Source organism: Jaculus jaculus, chromosome 3, assembly GCF_020740685.1.
Source record: "Jaculus jaculus isolate mJacJac1 chromosome 3, mJacJac1.mat.Y.cur, whole genome shotgun sequence".
Classification (NCBI taxonomy): Eukaryota; Metazoa; Chordata; class Mammalia; order Rodentia; family Dipodidae; genus Jaculus; species Jaculus jaculus.
In genome coordinates this window covers 187,366,793-187,391,402 of record NC_059104.1, presented here as the reverse complement: position 1 = coordinate 187,391,402, position 24,610 = coordinate 187,366,793, and the positions used below count along the sequence as shown (strand labels likewise).

At 42.0% G+C, this 24,610-nt stretch overlaps 1 protein-coding gene across 4 annotated transcripts in view; it reads left to right on the top strand.

Moving 5' to 3' along the window:
• Nucleotides 1-24,610, top strand: part of Nell1 (neural EGFL like 1) — a 916,515-nt gene that overhangs the window by 872,555 nt on the left and 19,350 nt on the right. For 2 of the 4 annotated variants that reach the window (XM_045145534.1, XM_045145532.1), the window contains one exon: nucleotides 4,009-4,149. The exons of the other annotated variants lie outside the window; for them this stretch is intronic. In XM_045145534.1, the coding sequence (XP_045001469.1) occupies nucleotides 4,009-4,149 (141 nt within the window). The remainder of the gene's footprint in view (nucleotides 1-4,008; nucleotides 4,150-24,610) is intronic. 4 annotated transcript variants of the gene reach the window in all.

The following is a 24,610-nucleotide window of genomic DNA, read 5'->3' as shown; positions in this document are numbered from 1 at the left end:
ATTAGAAAGAGAAGCAAAGCATTGGATATAAATTGCTAAAGTTAATAACACATAAATATTAAACTAAATCCACTGTCCCAGCCTCAGAAATGAACCTTGAATCTCGTCTTTTGCAAATAGCAATGCCATGGATTTTGAATCTCTGTTGTACTTGATCACACTTCCTTTCTTTCATTATAGTATTGTTTCATTCATTCCATCCTAGAAGACTTCACTGGGAACTGGCTTACTGTGTATCATTCCTTTGCTAGAAGCATAACCTGATAAGATGTGGCATCAGTCATCTTCTTGTTGCTGGGGTAAAACACCCAGCCAGAAGCTGCAGGAGGAAGGAAAGAACTTATTTTGTATCTTACAGTCTCCAGAGGAAGGTAGGGTAGTTCGGAGCAGAAAGCCTGTGTCACATCTTCACATCTGCAGGAAGGGAATAGAGAGAAGCAATTGCAAATTGGGCTGGACTAGCGTTTCAAGGCCCACCCCAGGGTCACACATCTTCAGCAAGGTCACACCTCCTCAAAGTCCCACAAGCTTTCCAATCTCTGCATCCACAAAACAATACAAAGATCATCCTCACATGGAGTTTTAGCCCAAAAATACATAAAGCATGGAATAAATGCAGGCTCTTAATGCAAACCATATTTTCTGGATTTGTCACTCAGATCAGAGGGTCCTGCCAGGGGCAGGCTCAGGATGGCTTCATCTGGTCCAGTGTTCAGCTGCTTGACTTGGGTGGTAATGTTACTTTCTCATGGCTGACACTTGGTAAAAGCATACAGAAATGAGTGGCATTCATTCCACCCTTAAGTATTCCTAAGATCTTTTCTGCCCCTTTCCTACCTTGTCATATCTATTTGGGATTAAACTGAGACTTAAAGAACATCCTAGGACTTGCTACAGGAAGAAAAATCATCTTTTGCTTGTCTGTTTCCTTTGGGGTGGCCGGCGCACTGAGAGGCAGCTGGGCTCACTGTGACTTATCAGAGTTCCTTATGCAAGAGAGCCCAGTTCCTCGGTGAGCTCACAGAGACCCCATCTGCAGAGCGTCTGTCTTCCTCACTTGCCAGCAGCAAGTGCTGACTGGAAGAAAGAAAGGTCCATGGATAAAGGCAGCCACAGCCCAGCTTGGGGAGGAGGCCTCATTTATAATTTGTACAGTCACCAGTGTGGTGCTAAAAAGCCCCCAAGTGTTCTCTACATCTGGACCTGGAGTGGCTGTGTTGGATAATACTGTGTCTATGTGGAAGAATTAGCCATCTCCATGAGCATGGTGAACGTGTGCAATGGGGTTGCTTGAAAAATAAATGCTCTGTATTGGGCTGAAGAGATGGCTCAGCAGTTAATGTGCTGGTCTGTGAAGCCTAAGGACCCAGGTTTGGCTTCCCAGATCCCACATAAACCAGGTGTACAGGGTGACGCATGAGCACAAGGTGATGCATGTACACAAGGTGCCACATGCATCTGGAGTTTGATTGCAGTGGCTTGAGGCCCTAGCGTGCCAGTTCTGTCTCTCTCTCGCTTGCTCGCTCGCTCGCTTGCTTGCTCACTCTGATAAATAAAATAACATAAAAATTAATATATTTTTTTTTAAATGCTATTCTTCATTAGTCTTTCACTGAGAACAGGAACAGACAGTCTCACTAGCCAGTGTGGTTCCCGTGTGAGAAACCCTGGTCATTCCCTTGCTGTGGGCAAGCCAACTCCAAGACAAGGACATCTTCACTCTCTCCCCAATTTCCAGAACACACCACAGAGTCCTGAGGTCTCTGGAGGATGACAAGCATGTAACTGACGTCTTCACTGGCTAAAAGAATCTTCTGTGCTGTACAGATAACATGACTTCCCTGCTGGGTCAGAAGCCTTATTAGTGTCTTCTAATTTTCAGGATCAAGAAAGCAAATGCATATCATTTATAATGCCAGTTCTACCTAGAATTTCCACACAGTTTCAGACAGGGAGGTGGTTTTAAAATCAGCTTATTTATTCTGGGATGATTTGGGGTGTGCAAGGTGGGTATAAACTAGAATTGTGGTTGGCAGGCCAGGGTGCTTGCTATGGCTGTGAGATAGGTCCTGAACCTTCTACCTCTTGGTTTTTCAAACACTCAGTCTTGCTAGAGGTTGTTACAGCTTTGCTGGCAGCCTAAACACTGGGGTTTGTGGATGTCGTGGCCACACATATGAGAAACTTGTAAATGCTGAGGTGAGATTTGTTACTGCACCAATACCAATAGTTATTTTCTGTCCTAATATAAGGAAGTCACCTGGGAAAATCAGTTTACTGGTTATTTTGTGTTTGTCCTTGCCTTCACGGAATTTGTTCTATAACCTAGGGTGACCTTTCCCCTCTGTGAGCTGCAGCCCCCATGACATCTGTCTAATTTTTGAAATTTTTAGTAACTGAAGGTATATCTCAAGGAACCTACACCTGTAAAATTTGAGATGTAACAATGTGACAAAGTACATGAGTACTAAGAATTCATCTTCTGGAGAGTTACAACCGATGCTCATGCAATCTAAGTGCCTCGTTTGCAGGCCACATCAGCATGGGGCCTTGAGAGGCAATGGCTTGCACAAGACCAAGGGAAGCTGCATGCCAGAGGAAGCCCACCGAAGAAGAACATGGCACTTGGTGCAAAAGGTGAATCTGGACTTGCACAGTCTAAGGAGCTGCCCATTTTCACGGTTACTGGGCTAGATAGCCATGAGGGGACATGGTGAGGTGTCAGGGCATAGCTCAGACCTTCCAAGGTAATGAAACACGGGTACTGCTTGCCCCTGAGCCTATGCCTACAATAGGCCCCATCAGAAAAGATCCCAGTGTGCTCCCAACCACTATATTTTATACCCCAGTTTTAATTAAGTCTGTATGCATATGAGCCATAGTTCAGGCGTTTCCAGGAGAACTAAGAAAAGATCCTTAGGCAGCAATGGCTATATTCCAAGAAACAGTTACACACAGGAATCCTGCGAGGATGCCGTGAGGCAGGCACAACAGCGAGCAGCCCTCCTTTGGCGGAGGCGAGGGCCGGGCCGGGTCGAGCTCAGAGCCAGTCTTTGGGAGATGAGCTCCTTACCCGGCCTAGGCATTTGCAGATTCTAAGGAATCAATTCGTAGAGAAATTTGAAAAGCTCCAGGGATTTCTTCACGTCAGGATATGTGACAAGTGAGAATTGTTGACTAAATTTCATAGGCAAGCAGTTTCGAATGAATTAGAAGAATAGTTCCCAAATTGTTTTCCTCAAAACAGTAGTTTGATGAGTTGTTAAAGATATCCCAAGAAAATCACTCACCAGTGGGATGAATCTGGAAAACAGTGTATAAGCTGTGTGTGTGTGTCTGTCTGTCTGTCTGCCTGACTGTCCTCTTCATGGTCAGAAAAGTCAGCTGCGTCTGTCATGTAGTCCCTAAGCAGGAGCTCCTGCGGGAGGCACAGCCCACATTAGGATTCTGTTAAAGATGGCTACTCACTGGTTAAATTGATCAATTTTCAAAATTACTTCTACAATTAGAAGGATGCATAACTTGAATTTAATACATGCTACATAAGTTTCTGGGGCCACAATTTAAAATAGCTAAACATTCCTTAACCCAGAGTTTCTTGAGCTCAGTTTTTCATAACTGACGTTAAGGAACATAAAGTCATAACTGGAATTACAAATTTAGAAGCACTGAATGTGGTAACATCCACAGACACACGGTGCTTCAATACCGGAAGTGTCCTCACCTTGGGTTTTGGTTAGTAGATTCCAACAGAGTATCTGTAGTTAAAAACAGCCCATGACCATTTGTTTCATTTATTTCCCAATATACAAGAAAGGACTCATGAATGGAGTTTTCAATTTCTTTGAATTCTAGAACAAATCAGATTTGGTTCTTCCTGTAACCTACCTTTCAGGAGACAAATGAGTTGTAATTGATGTTTTGGCATGAGCATGTTGGGTGTTTCCCAAAAGGCTGGTGTCAAGAGACACTAATGTCCTGGTGGGTTTGTGTTTTTCTCTGAGGCAGATATTGACGAGTGTGCAGAGGGAGTCATTGAGTGCCACAACCATTCCCGCTGTGTTAACCTGCCTGGGTGGTACCACTGTGAGTGCAGAAGCGGTTTCCATGACGATGGGACCTACTCTCTGTCCGGGGAGTCCTGTGTTGGTAAGCAGCTCTCAGCTCCACCTTCCACCAGAATCTTTTCGGGAGGACAGCTTGCTTGCTTGGTATTCTGTTCAGATATCAGTGTTTCAGAACTGGTTAAATTCCTCAGTTTGCAAATTCCCTCCCTTTACAATTTAAAAATTAGGCTAGGAATTATGCAGGGTGGGTGTCAGAACTGTCATATAGAAACTGGGGCAATACAGGAACAAAGCTTGTTTCCGAAGCTTGGAGTGTTGCGTTCCTTCTTTGGAAAGCCATAATGGCATGCTGGTGTTTTTTGACAGTTTGAGAAGCAGATGTGGAAATGCACAGATCATGCTGGATTTAGAATTAGACAGTTTAACTTAAGTCCCAGCTCTTGTGTTCTGAAGTCATGGGAGTCACTAGCCTTGCTTCTGTATAAAATGAATGCTAATACACGTGTGGCCTGGGTTGGTAGAACGTCTGCATTTAAACCTGCATGCTGTGAACCAAGGCATATGTACTGCAGAGCTGCACTAAGCTTGGTATTGTTGCTGTTGCCACCACCACCATCGCTTGCAGTCGCCTCTAGTCACCACTCTGCCTGTGGCTGTGTTAATGTCAGAAGCAGGAGGTTGGCACACGGAGTTCTTCACGTCCACACCTTGCAACTTTGATGAAAATCCAAATAGCTAATGGAAAATAGTGCTGTTCCAGGAGGGCCTCGGCAAGTTCTGTTCTCCCCTGTCCTGTGCATTCAGCTGACCTCTCAGTGTCACATAGACCCAGAAGATAAGCACTGTCACTGGGGCTCCCAGAAGTTCAAGATGTGTCATCCCAAGGTCTGCCATCTGAACAGAGAAGGTTCTCTAACCAAAAGGGCGAGTAGCATTAATACATGGGTATGAACATTAAGAGAAGTGTTTACTGGGCAGTTTGGTGAGCATGGTATATACTTTTAGCCAGACAGCAGCAGACATTACACCATTAAGGATGAGGGAATTACCATGGAATATTGTTGACAATTGTGGAAGTTGTCAATAAAAAAATTAAAAAGAAAAAGAAAAAACTGTTCAAGCTGTGGCATTAGACTGGGAAAGTCCCTGGTCATGACATACCATTTTTGTGGCTAATAGTAAGATCTAATATCTTTTCCTTACTTCCCCCTCCCAAGGCAGAGAAAACATGAATGAGGAGTAGCATTAATTGTCGTCATAGCCTCAGTGCCCCTGTTATAATAAAAGCATAGACACCAGACCAGATGTCTGCAGAGTGAGTTCAGCTCTGTCTCTTCTAAGCTACTAGACATTGCACTACTTTGGGCAAGTCCTTACCTCACATATACCTCAGCTGTCTGATCTGCAACATGGATACAATGCTTATACTAATTGATATCATACTGTGATTATTAATTGGGTAATACCTATTAAATCTTCAAAATGTGTTAGCTTTTATTTTACATGTTCTGCATGTCCAACACTCCACCCCATATTATGTCTATATTTCCTTTATTATTGAAATGATGATTTATGACTTTCTAGAGTGGTTTTTATTCATCAGAGGTCTTCACATAACTTCTTTGAATATTTCTGGATATTTTCTACATATGAACTTGTAAAATAGAGTTTTTGTGAGTGTAGATCCAATGGCTGCCATTGATTACCATAGGGACAGTAGTAATATACATGATATTAACTTTGAGGGCTAAAATAAATATTTATAGCAATTATATTTAACATCATTAAGAAGGGAGATAGTTAGAATTTTAGTTCATAAAACCTTTATAAATCAACTAGTTTCAGCAGTGTTGCAGCTAGCTTAATGTTGCTGGAAGAAAAGATCTGACCAAGAGCAGCTTGTGGAAGGAAAGGGTTTATTTTGACGTCAGAATCAAGGGGCAGCTCCATGACGGCAGGGGAATGACGGCATGACTAGAGGGTGGGCATCACTACCTGGTCAGCATCAGGTGGACCACCGCCACAGGAGAGTGTGCCAAACACTGGCAAGGGGGCACTGGCTCTAACACCCATAAACCAGCCCCCCAAAATACACTGCCTCCAGGAGGCTTTAATTCCTAAATTGCCACCAGCAGGGTCCCAGCATTCAGAACTCATATGTTTCTGGGGGACACATAACAGTGTCGTAGCTGTCTGGACCCAGCATGATGCTGCAGGCTCCCGTGTGCCTGACAACGCTATTCCTTCCAGCTGCAGTGACCTGCGACAGTTTACTCACGCGCCTGGGCTCATTCCCCTAGGTCAGTACCTCCTTCCCCAGGCCTGTGAAGCAGGGCTCTGATCTTTCATGAGTCGTCGTTTTTCTATGACGTTGACACTAAACATACCCGGCGCAGGCCTCAGCAGCTTCACCCTAATCCATTGCTCTCTGCCTGGACTGTGACCAGTATATTGCTTATTCTTCCTCTTTTCAGGTGACATTCCTTGAGAATGTCACTCAGTGTGTGAGAAAATGCAATCATATCATGTGACCACTAGTGTTACTCTGTCTCAGAAAGGACACTTGCTTCCACTCAGATCAAATAAGACGAAGCCTAGACGAGGGAGGTCTATGCCAGACTGCAGGAGCAGTCATCATTTTCTGTCTAATGTAATTATCACTCATGCATGCTTTGTCATCGTCACGCATTGCCCTGGTAGGAGGGACAGATGTTACAACCACTCTGCCAGCGCCTGCATTCATGTGGGTTTCTCCCTACAAACCAAGTGGTGTGTGTGCGTACTGCAAGTGTGTATGTGTGTGTGTGTGTGTGTGTGTAGAGAGAGAGAGAGAGAAGGAGGGAGGGGGGGAATCTTGCACTCTCCGAGGAGGAAGTTCTAGTCTTCAAAAGAAGATATCAGTGAAGTAGACATCTCGGTAGAATTGAACTAGCATTATGGTCATTCATGATCTCTGAATCCCCTCTTTCCCACATTTTTGGAAAAATCTTTGTGAATGGTTTTCCATTCAGAATTCTGGCCACCTTTCAGTGTTTCTTAGCTAACTGAGAGCCTCGCTTGTTTTATACTATGTCGTGAGGATGCATGTAAATTGGAGCATGCTGGGTTTTGGCGTAACTAACCTGTTCAGTATTGCTTTCCCAGGGAATATAAAATGACGTCTTAACTTCACATGGCCTTCAAGATTTAGGTCATGTTGTCCCTGCCTACTTCTTGGCTTCATCTCCTCTATGTGCTATACTTGAAAAGTTTTTTTTTTTTTCTTTTTTAACTAATGAGAGAGAGAAAGAGAATTGGTGTGCCAGGGCTTCTAGCCACTGCAAATGAACTCGAGGTGCATGTGACACCTTGTACATTGGCTTATGCAGGTATAGGGACCTAAACCTATGTCCTTAGGCTTCACAGGCAAGCACCTTAACCACTAAGCCATTTCTCCGGTGCATGTGTTATACATGTGCTCTATTATTTTGTTATTATTAGTTCTGCCCACATTGTATGTACCACTGTTAGTCTCCTCCCTGTCCTCCCCACTCTGCAGGGAGCATGTGGGTCGTGCATTGTGGGGTTAGCAGTCAGTTATGGGTAAGAATCAGTGTCTCTGTGCACAATGTCCTGACACGTGGCTCTAACAATCTTTCCACCCCCTCTCCTGTGAATTTCCCTGGCCATGTTGGGTTCGTTTTAGGTCTGCTTCATTGATCAGGTCTTGGGAACCTCTGTGTCTCTGGATATTTGGGAACTTCTGTGACTCTGGATATGTGGTATGGTAGGAATTGAGTGTTCTCTGTGTCTTTCTCCTTCACCCTTGTGCTGGTACCAGGTTCACCAGGAAAGCAGCACTGTTGCTCATTTCCCCAATTACTCTTGGTTTAACTTGGGTCCCTGGTGAGATGTGACAGGCTGATTCTCTCCTCAGGATCTGAGTCCATCTGAAACTTGATCATGACAACAAACTGCTCCCAGGTACCTGAACCTTGCCACTGTGTCTGCTCTGACGCTCTCTGGCTTCTTACTCATCTGCATCGCTTTATCTCATTAGCCGTGTATCATGTTGAGTGTTACCTCTTCCAGGAGACCCTTCTTGACTATTGAACGTTACTATCTCCCTGGTTGGTTGTGCTTTCTCATTCACTTTACACTGTTATAATACATAAGTATACTACCAATGCAAATGTATTATACATATTACATATTAGTATTAGTATATCACATATATGTATGTATTAGTATTTTCTTCATACTTTAACATGTAACTAGCCACATCCTGCCTCAAGAATACAAGTTCAAGAAAGGAAGAGGTCTTTCTCATCTTTTTCCATTGCATTTCTGGCTCCTAGAATAATTAAGCCCAATAAATAGTATGTATTCTATGTACTTATGTCAAATGATTGAATAAATAGACTTTTAAAACCATAACAGATCATATTTATTCTCTATCTGGCTTGACATAACTACCTTTGCAGATTATTGTGCCTGGCATAAGATGCCACATTTCACAAGACCCTATGAGTATTTTATTTCAGGGAAGAAATATGTTGACAACAAACTTCATCCCAGCAGTGCATCACATCTTCACAAATATAATTTGGGCAAGCTGAGATATCCATTCCTGTGAGATTTATGACATGGAGATTTAGAATCATAATAGCATAGCTTAGTGTAAGTGAAAATGATCACACCATATTAAGCCTTAAACAGCACTACCATTAATGGTTACACTTAGAATAACAGCATCATCTAAAAAAAAAAAAAAAACAAAAAAAAAACCTTTCAAATAATAAGGTGGCTTTAACATGTACTCACCATACTTTCTTTGCCCCAGACAATGGTGAAGCTAGTGAATCTCAAATTTAAACATGTGGCAATTTAAGCTTTTATAAGAATAGTGTTGTGTCATTCTGTGCTGTTTTTTCTCAGATGAGTATCACAGTACCTGCTGCATTGATTTCATAACTAAGAGTAAGACTGAACATTAATGACATCATGAGGAAGAACGGTCCTACAAGATTGAGTATTTTATGTACCAAGTACTTTAGGTTTTCCTGATGCCTTTTCCTACAGTAGATAATGTGATCAATGAAGTGATTTTCCTATGGCGTTATAGAGATAGAATCACTGTCCTTGAAAAGCTCATTGACTTGTAGCCTATCTTGGTGTCGTTTTCCATGTGTCTTGCAATGCCTGGACATAACACCCCCCCCCCACACACACACACCACCTTACAAATTAGTATTTTCAGAAGAAGTGGCAGTAACCCAACACTATACTTAGTGTTTTTTAAATATTTTATTTATTTATTTATTTATTTGACAGAGAAAGTGGGAGAGAGAGAATGGGCAGGTTAGGGCCTCCAGCCAATGCAAATGAACTCCAGAGTCATGTGCCCCCTTCTTTATCTGGCTTACATAGGTCTTGGGGAATCAAAACTGGGTGCTTTGGCTTTTCAGGCAAGTGCCTTAACTGCTAAGCCATCCCTGCAGTCCCTGTACTTGGTGTTTGATAGGGTAGTAGGAGCTGTTGGTTGTCAGGGCTAATGTAGGCACTGTGTACATGTGCCTTCTGTTTAAATGCATGTGTAATGATCCCAGTGATTTAATAATTAGAATAACTGTTACATATTAACAACATGTCAGCCTGTCTCCACAATATTTATTTTCCCCAGAGTTCTCGTGGATGCTCCATTTGCTCTTACCCATCACTACACTCTCACTCTTTTTTGTACGCATTTCCCTGACCATCCCTGTCACCCTATTTCTACATACCAAGATCCTGATAAGTCCCTCCCCTGGTTATATGATTCTCAAACCTGTTTCATGATAGATTTCATGTAGTTTTATAAAAATGCCTGTGATGGGACATCAAATCCAGGACACTCAGCCTGAGGTGATCTGATGTGTGACCTAGACTTGAGTCATGTTTTAGATAGTTTATAAGTGATTAGAAAAAGTATTCACTGCTTATACAAACCACTAGATTTATATAACAGTAGGTTTTTTTTAATTTATTTATTTGTATATATTTATTTGAGAGCGACAGACACAGAGAGAAAGAGGGAGAAAGAGAGAGAATAGGGGGAGAGAGAATAGGCGTGCCAGGGCCTCCAGCCACTACAAATGAACTCCAAACGCATGCGCCCCTTGTGCATCTGGCTAACGTGGGTCCTGGGTAATCGAGCCTCAAACCAGGGTCCTTAGGCCTCACAGGCAAGAGCTTAACCACTAAGCCATCTCTCCAGCCCAACAGTAGTTTTTTTTTAAATTATTCCTATCATGTGTCCCAATAGCCATTTATTTATTACAGAGTTCATCAAATCAGGTTTATGGTATTACTCAGTTCTTTAGCCTTGCAGTACAGTTGATATCTTTTTTATTTTTATTTATTCATTTTAGAAAGCAAGAAAGCAACAGAGAAAGAGAGAGAGAAAAAAAGAATGGGGATACCTTGGCATCAGGCCACTGCAAATGAACTCCAGATGCATGTGCCACCTTGTGCATCTGGCTTACATGGGTCCTGGGGAATTGAATCTGCGTCCTTTGATTTTGCAGGCAGGTGCCTTAACCACTTAAGCCATTTCTCCAGCCACTCTGATATCTTTTGGTGTTTTTTATAGATTAGATTTGTATTATGTTAAGCCATGCTTTGAAAACATATTTTAGTAAACAAAGTTTCCAGAACCCACTGCAATGCATTTTGTTACTTCTGTAGACAAGGTGCTTCTGAGTCTCTGGTCGTGCCGTCTTCTCAGAACAAAGTGGGTGAGCAGACTGCACCCCACCTTCCATTTTCTGATCCCTGAAAATGATACAGCAGTGTCAACATGTGACAAACACTGAGCCATTGCCCTTACAATTAATAAATATACTACAATGCGGCTTATTATTACTAGATTGTTGTAGATACATTATTAGCAATGGTCCTTGTGTTACTTGTTTTTCTCGCTGTAATTACAAAATATACAAACAAGTTCAGGAAAGGTTCATTCTGGCTCGCAGTTGGAGGGAAGACATCATAGGAGGATGAGTGTTGGACTCGTGGCAACATGTAACAACCCGTAAGCAGACAGATACATGCTCTGCCTCTCAGCCTCCCTTCTCCTGTTCATTCAGTCCAGGACCCCATCCCATGGGGTGCACAGCCCCCATTCACAGTGAATCTCCAAATGTGCAGTTAAAACGTTCTGGAAACACTTTCACAGACACATCCAGAGTTGTTCCCATGATAACTCTCAATCTAGTCAACTTGACAATGAAATTTAACTACGCTATTCCAGCCTTTCAAACTGGCATCTAAGCATATCACTTTCAATCGTAACACTTCACCCTTGGTTTCTAACATCTAACCTTAACTCCATTATACAAAATGTGTTTAGTTCATTTCAAGAGTCCCCAAAGTCTTGAATAACCCACACACTGTTCAAAAGTCCAAGGATCAGGTCACTTAACTGTGAGCTCCTCAAACATCAAAACAGTACACAGTTCTAATATGCAATGACAAAAAATAACGATCCCCATTACAAAAGGGAGGAAAGAAAGCATCATGAGGAAGGACTGAATGAAAGCAAGACCGAAGCCTAGCCCTGTAAGTCCCTCTGTCTGGCACTGCAGGCTGAGGACAGACTCTCCGGGCAGCCCCACTGCTGGCTGCCACCTGCAGCACAGAACGGCCCTTTCTGAGGCCGTCCCCCACCATGCCTGCAACTTGTTCCAGCAGATGCTCCACAGACATACTATGGTCTCCAATGTCACGTCAGCTTCACCTGCCATCTCACTTAGTGGCCTCTCAAGGTCCCCTGGCAGACTCCAAACCTGCCACACATTGGGCCTCAGCAGCCTTCTGAAACACTGATACAGATGTTTATTACCCCCTCAACCTTTCATCTTTCTTACCTGTAAAATCAGTCCCTCATGGATGTCACTGTCAAAAATCTTATGTCAGTTCAAGATGTAGCCCAGCCCCCTTGAGACTCCAGCTGCAGTGACTGATCCAGGGACGACACTTTCCTAGGTGGCCATTTTGGAGAAGAGAACCCATTCAACTCCATTACCTGTTCAGATTCTGCACTTTCAAATGCAAAATGCATCTGAACTGTTACTAGCTGAAGCCTTCATTCTAGTGTGGAGAAAGCATTTCCAGGATATTTAGTACTAAGGCATAAGAAGGGGCATTATTCCTGAGCCCTCATGGGGTTCCCTCTTTGTTGAGCAGTAAGACAAAGTATTCTTGGTTAAACCATGCTCTCTAGCCTTCCTGATAATATCTGGTTGAGTGTCATTGCCTTACAAATTTACATTAGTTGTTAAAAATCTTTAGTCTTGGTCAAAGAGCCTTCATAAAGACAGGTACCACCTGGCCATGGAGCTGTTAAAATAATTTTATGCATCTTTGTGCAGTTAGGGTAAATCATGGGAGCATAGTTTTTGAATCAAAGCAATTTAGTTGAATGGTTAAAAAACTTCCCTATAAATATAAATAGACCAAGAGACCATGTGGGAAGGGTTCAGTAGCATTAGGACACAGGTGGAGAGGTTGAGAACAATTTCATATACTTATGAAGGTGATCTTGGTTCCCCAGAAAAGCTTTAGAGTGAAATAGATGACAAATTAAAAGACAGGTGAGTCCAGTCAGAACCCCTGCAGGTTTGCCTGTTTCCCTGTAAGCCCAGCTACATGGACACAAACCTTTATGTACCCGTCTAGCATGAAGGCCTGGTGTATTCTGGAGTCTTCTCTGGGAAAACAGGTATACACCCTCATGTCATTGATCAACTCCTCACAGCATTGATACTGGAGCAGAGTACTCATGCTAAGATTGATACGTCAATTTGACAACTCAAACTTCAGTGTTGCTTTCCACTTGAACTTTGGAAGTGAAACCAGGTATTCAGCAGAGTTATTCTAACAGGACCATCCTATTAAAATAAGGGCCATTCTATATAACATAAGCACCATCCTACATAACACCATGTGTTAGTCAGCTGTATGACAAAATATCTGAGTTTTAGAAACTTCATTCCCTGGTTGGCTGGCTGCGTTGCTTCTAGGCCTGTAGCAATACAGAGCGCCATTGCAGAGGGCATGTGGGGGAGCAAGGCTACTCACCTCAGTTTTACCAGAAGAGAGAGAAAAGGAAGGGCTGGACAAAATATCCTTCAAGAGTATGTCCTCTAATGAACTACTTCTTCCATCCCTGACCATGCTACTCTCCATTTGGCCCATTAGCACAAGAATGCAGAAGTGGATTCGTCCCTTCATCACTTTCTAACAGACTCCACTCTGAACACTGTTGTATTGGGAGCCAAGCCTTATGCGAAGGAGCCTTTGGGGGTCATTTATTATCCAAACCTTGCAGCTATGTTGTACTGGCTCTTTTTCTTGTTGCTGTGACAGGTATCTGGGCAAAAGCCATTGAGGAAAGAAATAGTTTATTTTGGTTGATCACGGGGGGAAGGCTGGAGCAAGAAGCAGCTGGTCAGATGACATCTGCACTCAGGATCAGAAAAGTGATGAATCCTGATATTCAGCTCACTTCTTCCTTTCTAAACATTCCAAGACCACCCCACCCCCAGACCATAGGATGGCGCCTCCCATGGGTAGGGTGCATCTTCTCACCTGTATTAACTAAATCCAAAAACATTCTCATAGGCAAGCATCTGTTTCTAATGTGGTTCTAGATCCCATCAAGTCAATAAAATCATAAGCGAGTAATTATGGAGAAAGTAACCAGAGAAGACCCCAGGAGACAATGCAGAGGAAAGAGCGGCAGGGCTATTGCTTTCACTGCCAGCCGGAGCACCAGCTCCAAGGAGATGGTGAGAGTCACTGTGGCTCATCAGACCCACCAACACAGATAACTCAACACTAAACTAGACTCCTAATAGGCCTGCCCTTGACTCAGAACATCGTAAGAGGGGATGAAAAGATGTTAAGAGCCATGGAATAGGGAGGAATACCCTGAGCATGGAACCCCCATGAAGGATGATTGAAGTCTCTCTAGTGAATACAAAAATCCACACTAAGAAGTGCTTTTAAGGAAATGGAAGTGGGTGAGGGGATATAGAGTTTAATCTTTAATCAAAATTAAAATAAATAAAAAGTAAAACACTAAAAAAGAATAAGCATACTGACTAAATGTGGAAAATAGAACTTGAGGAATGAAAGGGTTTAGGAGTTATAATAAAAATAAATATCATTAATATGTAATATTCTATCATTATTTAGTGTCATAGGTATTCTTGGAGAGTTATATATTTCTTTTCTGTTTTCCTTTTTTTGGTTTTCTGGAGTAGGGTCTCACTCTAGCCTAGGCTGACCTGGAATTCACTATGTAATCTCAGGTTGGCCTTGAAAATCAAGGCGATACTTTGACCTTTCTCTCCCAAGTGCTGGAATCAAAGGCATGTGCCACCATGTCCAGCTTGAGTTATATATATATATATATCTTAACTCATTTATCCTCAAGGCCATTTTTATAAAATCCCCTTAATGAACAGTAAAACTGATCCTGTTAGGTATTATCAAAATCCCACATTTATTTGTCCTTACCCTCCTTTTGCCTCCCTGTAATTGTATAGATTTGGTGCTCTACAAACTGATCCAATTGATAACTCAGGAATGAATATAGCCTACTCTAGAAATTTGTAGAAGCTATAGTTATACAATGCCATTGAATAATGAACTGCTGTCAAAGAGGATTCTTTTCTAGTTTTGTAGAAGAAAAAACGCATTTAGTACAGTACCTTCTCTGTAAATATTAGATTACAGCTTTCACTCTCATTGTCAGATTCTTATAAGGAGATCAGGTCAATCTGTGTCTGTTTGTCACAGGTGACTTTTCTTTGTGTGGTCATTAAATAAGTATTCAACTCAAGTCCTTTGTATTGAGTGATGTTCTAGCATCCTGTTGGTTTTATATCATGCCTGGTATGTCTGTAAACTAAATGGGTCCCAGCTATTTTTTTTTCTGACAAATAACTTTTTTCTTTGTGTAGACATTTTGCCACTTTCATGTAATAAAACTCATCTCTATTTTTAATACATTCAGAAAATTGCTGTTGTCCTTTCAACTGTGATCAAGTGAGAGTGGATTATGGGATTTCTCAGACCCAAGTGACTCAATTGGTCTTTAGAAGCCAGCTGCCATTTCAGACTCTGTAGCTCAAAAAGGGCATGTGTGTCAGATGGCTTTGGAGGCTCACGATGCCCCTGGTCTGCTAGGTGACTGTTTTACCCAGTGTGAGTTCTGAGCAAAGCAGGGATGCGAGGAAGGCTCCATGGACCTGTGGAATTTCACTGCTGGTTCAGTAGAGTAGGAGCCAGTTCACTCTGTGACATGGCTGGTAAGTTTTCCCCTAAACAACAGCAGAGTGCCTTTCAGTGTGGCTAAAACTTCCTTCTCACTGTGAATGTAGCATCAACAAACAAAAACAGCAGGCATGTGTGATTTTTCTTCATAAAACTTAGAGTGTTTTGAATACAAACTCTTCTCTATAAGTCTGTATTTTGGTTTTGATTTTTAAAATCTTTTTCACCACATCCATACATATGTACAATATAACATAATCACTCCCACTACCCTCCCTTTTTCATCTCTTGCATGCTCCCTCCACTGAGTCCCTCTGTCTTGCTAGCCCCTCTTCTATTTTTGTTTTTGACAGTTTTAATGTATGTACAACATGTATTTTGATCATAGTCATCTCACTTCCCTTTGTCTTTTCCCTGTACTCCCATCTACTTTTCAATGGAGTTTCACTATCCCAGATTAAACTGTAGCTGACCACATCGAATCTACCTCAGGAGCCTCCTGTCTCAGCATACTGAGTGGGAGATTCCTGGTGTTCCTCCATACCTGGCTTCGTTTTATTGGTGCTTTTGCTTTTTTCCTGAGTGGTCAGCCATTCCTGCTGAGAACAGACTATGAACATTCTGAATAAACTGATTTAAATCCCATAATCACAGGGCCCTATGCCATGTTAGCCAGTCTTAGCAGGACATGTATGCACTCGAGATAGTTATAGATGTATGTTTCTTCCACTCCATGTCTACTGAATTCTCATTCCAGGGAAGGATCCCGTGACTTGGGATTGAATGAGCCCCCATTAGTCACTCTGGATGCCTACCTGAGTCTGATAACCTCTACCTTGGTCTTTCACTGAAAGCCTTCAGAGGTCCTGTGGACACTGTTACCATATATAAGTTTGTGTGTACTTGGGGTTGAGGGGATACGTGTTTTGGAGAAAGTAGAGCCATGGGTTTTCCTGGGATCTCAAAATGATGCGGGCTCTCAACAGGATAAGAACCACTGTTGAAATAGCTGGATTCTGTGATTCTGCACCAAGATGTCTAACACCATTATAACTTAGTGCCATGGGATTTTCTTTCTGGAAAGAGATTAGTAATTCATTCTCAGGAGAGATCCCTCTGCCTTTTTCTTCTCAGTTTCTGAGCACTCCTCCCCATCCGACCTAACTGTCAGCTTTCTGCCTCTTCAGACACAATGGGCAATTGTTTCATTACAGAAGCTTAATGGCTTCACTATATTAGAGGCCAAGATCATATCTAGGTAGCAATTCAGACAACAACATCTATAGGTTCTTTGGTATGAATATTGAATTGTTTGTTTTCATCTGAGATTTCCAGTGCAGCTGTGCAATGTTTACCTGTGGGTTTATGAGCAGAGTTTAAAGTGTTTTAGAGCAAATGCAGCTCTGTGAGAAGAAACCTGCCACTTTCTTAGAGAGGGCCTGGTCTTTGAGTCCCATACTCTGACTTTCGCATACAAAGAAAAGAAAGACAGTTGCTTGCAAGCTGAATATGAGAAAGGAGGTATGTGGAGGTTGTGGTGTGGCCCAGCCAGGTACATAACAAACACAATAAGACAGTGTAAAAGAAGCTGACCATCTATTCTTAGGTTTAGAGCAATTTGAGGTGACAAAGTATGTGAGAATTTATTACAGATAATATATTTTCATTGAAATGGTGCAAAGGATGAAAATGGGAAATACGTGTCAAAGGAAAAAGTGTGTACAGGCAAAAATGCTTGTCAAGGGAAATACTCCAGGCTGTGGAAGTGGTATGCCTGAGACAGGCATGAAAGGGATCTAATTGTTGAAGAAATGGCATGACTTGGAGAGTCATAAAGCACCTGATGTATGTATGGATGTATGAGGGACAAGATACATGGGTAGATGGAGTAGGGACCTGATGTGTGAGTGGATGGAGGAGAGACTTGATATATTGATGGATGGAGGAGAGACCAATTGTTTGGGTGCATGGAGGAGGGACCAGATTTGTGGGTGGATGGAGGATGGACCAGATATGTGGGTTGATGGAGGAAGAAACTGATGTGTGAGTGGGTGGAAGAAAGACCAGATGTGTGGGTGGATGGAGGAGGGAACTGATATGTGGATATGTGGAAGTGGGACTTGCTATGTGGGTGCATGGAGGTGGAACTTGATTTGTAGGAGGATGGAGTTGGATATAGAGGAGGAAGCTGGCTAGAGTACAGGCAAAGACCAGTCAACACTGGAAGAATGGAGAATTTTGGAATCTCCTTCATGCTATATGTGTCTTTTGATGAACTTCTTATGGTATGTGAACATGTGACACATTTTTAAATTAATTATTTTAATATAGCCTAGCTACATGAATGTAGAAACACTTCTGCAGAATTCTTCCTCTTCTATCTTGAGTCTATTGTAGTTTTTCTTTCTTCTTTTTTTTGTATCTGGGAAATTCTGCAGCTAACTTTCTTTTTGCTTAGAATGCCTCTGCATTCTAAAATGAAAAAATGAAGCCACTATAATTAGCCACCTACAGAACATGACCATGAGATTTGTCCCATAAAGTTAAACAGCCTTTCAAATATACTATGATTTCCTCTTGTATCCACAGACAGCTTGAAGATAGAGAGGTTGTAATTCCCTATCACCAAACATTAACAACTTAATAGCTAATAACTTAAGTTGAACAGATGACTGACTACAGAAGTTTGGGGTATACATGAATATAATATGGGTTCAAACACAAGTTTCCATGAGTTCCTAAATAATCTCAGAGTTTTTGAACTAGTTCTTTCTTCCTGCCAAAAAAAATTTAAGGTGATGTAATCAGTAAGATCAGAAAGACAATCTAATCTCTTATTAAAGAAGAGACCAGTTAGGGTGGTGCACACACGATTAATCCTATCAATAAGGAGGCTAAGGCAAGGAGATCCTGCATTTGAGCCTAACTCAGATTTAATAATAAGTTCTAGGACAGTCTGGGCTATGCAAAAAGGCCCTGTGTTAGATAGCTGGTAGATATTTAGAGCTATATAGCAAGGCATATAGAAAGAGAGATATATACATGATAGGTAGGTAGGCAGGTAGGTAGATAGATACATGAGACTAGGCAGGACACACAATGACATATTCTTGTAAGGGCCTAGCAGTAGTGATGAAGAAGAGTAACTGGCATTATTGGAATCATGGTTAAGATTCCAGGATTTTACATGTTCCACTGAATTGTAATGTTATCTTAATGGGAAGCTTCACTTTATAATTCAATCACTGTCCTGTTAATATATTAGATATTCCTCAATATTTGGAGAACCTGTGTCTTGCTTGGAGCACTAGATGTTTATCGATTAGTCTTTGCCTAATAACCTTGTATTTATTGTTGACAAAGTTGAAACCGGCCACTTTGTAATGAGATGGAGAAGCCTGACCTGAGATTGGGATGTTGACATTTGTGTCTCGAGTGACAGACTTAGCAGCTGTATGAGAGGGATGGTTAGTTACAGTGTGGTACTTGTTCTTATACATTTTTATTAGGCCATAAGTGTTGCTGAAAACAATCATAATTAAATTACAAACTAAATGTGCAAAATGACTTAAAAAAATAAAAAACTTCAAATACGAATCCTGTGCCCAGGGTTCGCCTTGCCAGTGCCGAGGGCAGCACGATAGGGTGCTCGCTCGCTCTAATGATGGTGGTGACTTCAGAAGAGATGCTTGAGAAGCACCGGTCACTTATGTGAGACTTAGATTGGGCCACAGTCAGGTTCTCGTTGCTGGTAGAAATCACCCAACCAAGAGAGCTTGTGGGAAAAAAGAGGTTTATTTTGACTTAAAGGCTCAAGGGGGGAAAGCTCCATGATGGCAGGGGGAAATGATGGCATGATCAGAGGGTGGACATCACCCCATGGCCAACATATTGTGGACCACCGCTACAGGAGAGTGTGCCAAACACTGGCATGGGGAAACTGGCTGTAACACCCATAAGCCTGCCCCCAACGATACGCCACCTCCAGGAGGCTTTAATTTCCAATACCATCAGCTGGGGAACCTAGCATTCAGAATACAGAAGTTTATGGGAGACACCTGAATCAAACCACCACGTTACACCCCTGGGCCCCATAAACTGATAACCATCCATGATGTAAAATGCAGTGCATTCAGCCCAACTTTAAACATCTCCACAATTTTAATCAATCCCAATGATGTTCAAATATTCCCATAGTCCAAGATCTTATAACAGCCATAATACAAAAAAGTCCCCTCAAGAAGCATAATGGCACAAAATAAACATTCATACTGCAAAAGATGGCATTGGGCATAGCAAAGAAATATTCAACCAATACAAAATTTAAACAGGCCAAACATCAAATTATAGCTCCAAGTTCAACAACTCTATCAGTGACAAATCTCCAAGTCTGATAATTCTAGTCAGCAGCAAGTCTCTGGAGTTCTGATTCTGCCTCGCCGGGTAGGCTACTTACAGTCCTGGAAAACTGTGGGCCAGCACCTGTCCTCAGCAGTCATCTCATGGTCCCGGCATCTCCACTGGGTCTCCACTGTAACCTCTGGTTCATCTTCCTGACTCCTTCAGCTCTCCACGCAGGCATCCAGCAAACCTGCTTCACACTGCCCATGGCCATTTCCAAAACACAAGACCACATTGCAAACTCAATGACCCTCTCTTTCCTGCACTTCTTATACTCCACAATACCAGTTAGGGTGCCAATTTGTTAATTTAGGGGAGAATAAAGCATATTTTGAAGAATAGAACACTCCTTGAGCACACAAGCCCCTTCAAATAGTCTACATTCTTCCTGTTGCCCACTGCAGGTCAGCTGGCCCAATCTCAAAGGTTGTAATCTCTTAATTGCAGCTGAATGGGTGACAGTTCACTCTGCTCACACCAGTTCATTTCTATGCAAAACAACCCTGCACAGCTTATCAGGACATGGGCATAACAGCAAGCTTTTCAAAAACTGCCTCCAGCCTAGTTCCAGCAAAGCCCTTTCTCACCTTTTAAACCAAACCCCACAGTCCATAATCTAACTCCATTCAGGGCTTTCAGCTCTGACCAGAACAGTTAATCAATTGTACTTACAGCACTGCAAGGCATCTCTTAGGCCAAAGTTTCCAATGGTTCCACATTCCTCTTGAAAATCAGCTCCAAAAGGCCAAAGCCACACAGTCAGGTATCTGGCAGCAATCCCACTCCTCGGTACCACTTTACTGTTGCAGTCCGGGTCACACTGCTGGTAGAAATCACCCAACCAAGAGCAGCTTGTGGGGAAAAAAAGAGATTTATTTTGTCTTATATACTTGAGGGGGAAGCTCTATGATGGCAGGGAAAATGATGGCATGATCAGAAGGTGGACATCACCTCCTCACCAATATCAGGTAGACAACAGCAACAGGAGAGTGTGACAAACACTGGCAAGAGGAAAATGGCTATAATACTCATAAACCCACCACCAACAATACACTGCCTGTATGAGGTGTTAATTCCCTAATCTCCATCAGCTGGGAACCTAGAATTCAGCACACCTAAGTTTATGGGGACACCTGAATTAAACCACCACATTCTGCACTTTGCCCCCATAAACTGATAGCCATCTATGGTATGAAATACAATGCATTCATTGAAACTTTAAATGTCCCCATATTTTTATCAATCCTAATAATGTTCAAACATCCTTATAGTTCAAGGTCTTTTAACTAAGCCATAGTAACAAAAAATTCCCTCCAAAACCCATAGTGGCACAGAATCAACACTCATACTTCAAAAGATGGCATTGGGCATAGCAAATAAATATTCAACCAATACAAAATTTAAACAGGGCAAACATCAAACTATATCTCCAAGTCCAACAACTCTATCAGTGACAAGTCTCCAAGTCCTATAATTCTAACCAGCAACAATCTCTGGAGTTCCTATTCTGCCCCACCAAGTAGGCTACTCACAGTCCTGGAAAACTTCATGGGAATGACAGCTCTCCTTAGTAGCCCTCTTGTGGTCCAAGCATCTCCACTGTGTCTCCACTGCAACTCACAGTCCATCCTCACAGCTCTATTCAGTCTCCATGCAGACAATTCTGCTTCACACTGCCCATGGCCATTTCCAAAACACAAAACCATATTGCAAATTCCATGACTCTCTCTTTTCTTCATACCTTTTCTCCCTAATACTAGGTACAGTGCCAGTTTGTTAATCCAAGGGGGAATAAAGCAGACTTTGAAGAATAGGACACTCCATTAGCACTCAGGCCCCTTACAAAGAGTCTGCATTATTTCTGTTGTCGCAATGCAGGTTAGCTGGCCCAAACTCAGTAGTTGTAGTTTCTCATACAATAGCAGCTGAATGGACAGAAGTTTTAGCCCAAAGTTTTCATTTTTTTTTTCTCTGTCATATCCTTCTACTCACACCTGTCCATTTCATTGCAATGAACTCTGAACAAATTCTCAGGACACAGGCATAAAAGGAAGCCCCTCATACAAACTTCTTCTAGCCCAGTAGAGGCAAAGCTCTTTTTCACCCTCACAAGCCAAACCTCACAGTCCATAGTTCATACTGCATCCAGGTCTTTCAACTCTGACCATAATAGTCCATCTATTTGTACTTATACCACTGCAAGGCATCTCTTTTAGGTCATGGTTTGAATTCCTTCCACATTCCTCTTGAAAATAAGCTCTAAAAAGGCAAAGCCACACAGTCAGATTTCAAGAAGCAATGACACCACTTTTGATGCCAACATTACTGTTGTAGACAGGTTTGCATTAATGACAGAAATCACCCAACCAAGTGCAGATTTTGGGGAAAAAAAAAAGGTTTATTTGGGCTTACAGACTCAAGGGGAAGCTCCATGATGACAGGGAAAATGATGGCATGAACAGAGGGTAGACATCATCTCTTCACCAACATCAGGTGGACAACTGCAACAGGAGAGTGTGCCAAACACTGGCAACTGGAAATTGTCTATAATTCCCATAAGCCCACCCCAGGTATGCACTGCCTCCAGGAGGCGTTAATTCCCAAATCTCCATCAGCTGAGAACCTAGCATTCAGAACACCTGTTTATGAGGGACATCTGAATCCAACCACCACAGTTGCTAGGATGGGTAATTTTGATTGGGATCTTTATTAGATTAACAAACATGAGGAAACCAGTGAAGCATACCTTGTGGTGTACCCTTGAGGGCATTTTCAGAGGATTAACTCAGAGGGAAAAATATGCCCTGCGTTTGCATGGTACCTTCCTGTGAGCCATGTCCCCGGCTGAATAATAAGGAACAAACAAACAAACAAAGGAATTCAGCTGAGCACCACCACTCATCTTTCTTTACTTTCTGACACCCCCAAAATTGTGGCCAGTCAACTCAAGTTCCTGCCATGATCCTCCATTATGGACTGTGTACTCGCAAACCATGAGCCGAAATCATCGTTCTTCCTTACCTTGTTTTTATTAAGTACTTTGTTACTAAACTGTTAAAGATAACTAATTCACCTGGCATAGTATTAGTGGTCAGGAATATCTGCTGAAAATGAGCAAAGTGAATCTCGAAGTAACTATCTCTATCACTAATAAGGATATTGGCCCATACCCAAAATACCCTAATAAGCTTGAATGGACATTAAACTGCCTTAAAGATAAATAGAATGTTACTAAAGACAAACAAGGCAGGATACTAGAGAAGTGGAAAGAATTGAACTGAAGAGATGGGTGAGTATTTAAAGGCACTTGCTTGCAAAGCCTGGCCTCCTGGGTTTGATTCCCTAATATACACCTAAAGCCAAATGAACAAAGTGCCACATGCCTCTGGAGGCCATTTGCAGAGATAGGAGGTCCTAGCATGCCCACTCACATTCTCTCCCTACTTCTCTCTACTTCTTTCTCTCTCTCAAATTAATAAATATTTGAAGTAGTATGATTGTATTAAATGGAATTTAAGAAAAGCTAGAAGATGCACAGATTAAAACACAATCTGTCATCCTGAGGCCAGGTTCTTTCTATTAGTTCAACCTGACCTTCATCTGTCATTACTCATCTTCTAATGTTTGAATTACAAACTTGGTCCTATAGAGCTAAAAGTAATTACATAAAATTGGAAATATTCATGTAAGGAAAGTGTTTTATGTAACTCCCATATTTTATTTTTTGGCAGGAAGAAAAGAAAACACAAAACCAATGTATCCAGAAACAATCACAACGATTCTTTCAACCAGGGTTTAGCCACAATCAATTTACCAACTGTTTGTGTTTCTTTTTTATTGAGCGTTTTACTATGGGATTATACTGTAGCGTGAATGAGTGACATCCTGGTACCTGCTTTAGACTGCACTCCCTGCACCCCTTCCAGTGAGGACCCTTCTCTTTCCAGGAATGCCTTCTACTATTTTATTTCCCTATTCCTTGTGTCTTCCTCCATCCTATTGATGGGATCAAAACAGTTCAGGTCATGTGGGGATACTAGCAGCCACTATGGAGTCATGAAAGCACCAGTGAGTTCCTGCTGGGAAAACAGTGGCCCAAAGCATTTATTCCCATTCTGTAACTCTTGAGTTATTTTGCACCCCTGTTCTGCAGTGTTTTTAGAGCTTTGAGGGACATGATAGATAACTCATCCAAAGCCCTTTATTTTCTCTGTTTTGATGAGTTTTGAGTCTCTTCAGTGACTGCTGCCATCTCCATAGAGATGTTTCTTGGCTAGTAGAGAGAGCAGCACTCATGTTCGTTCTGACACTTTGAATGCAATATCCCCTGAGCCCTTGTGGGTGTGATGGTGATGACTCATCCAGTGCTAACCCCTGGGCTTTCTCTTCTTGTCATCTTGATGCATCTTGGTTCAGACCAACTAAACAGACACTGTGGCAGACACAAAGATAGGTGAGTGCTAAATCTGACAGCTCACAATGGGTATGGAAGATAAAGAATTAAGCATACCCAAGAACAAAGGAGACACAAATAATATAACCTTAGAGTACAGAAAAGAATAATCATTTCCCTCATAGAGTGAAATGTTCTTAAAGTTTTGTGACAATCCAGTAAGTATGACAATGGAATGTGGATGGCTGGGTGTTAGCCATGTCCATAGCTGCATTTATAATATATCCTACCTCCCTATTATGAGCAGAGTATGAGAATACACAAATCCAAGAATTTTGGCAGTCCGCATGACTATAGCTTATGCATGCACTGAAATTCTCTTCAGATAGTAAGTATTTCAATATTTATAGATTTTCTGTTTATCCTCTTCACTGGTCAGAATTTTATT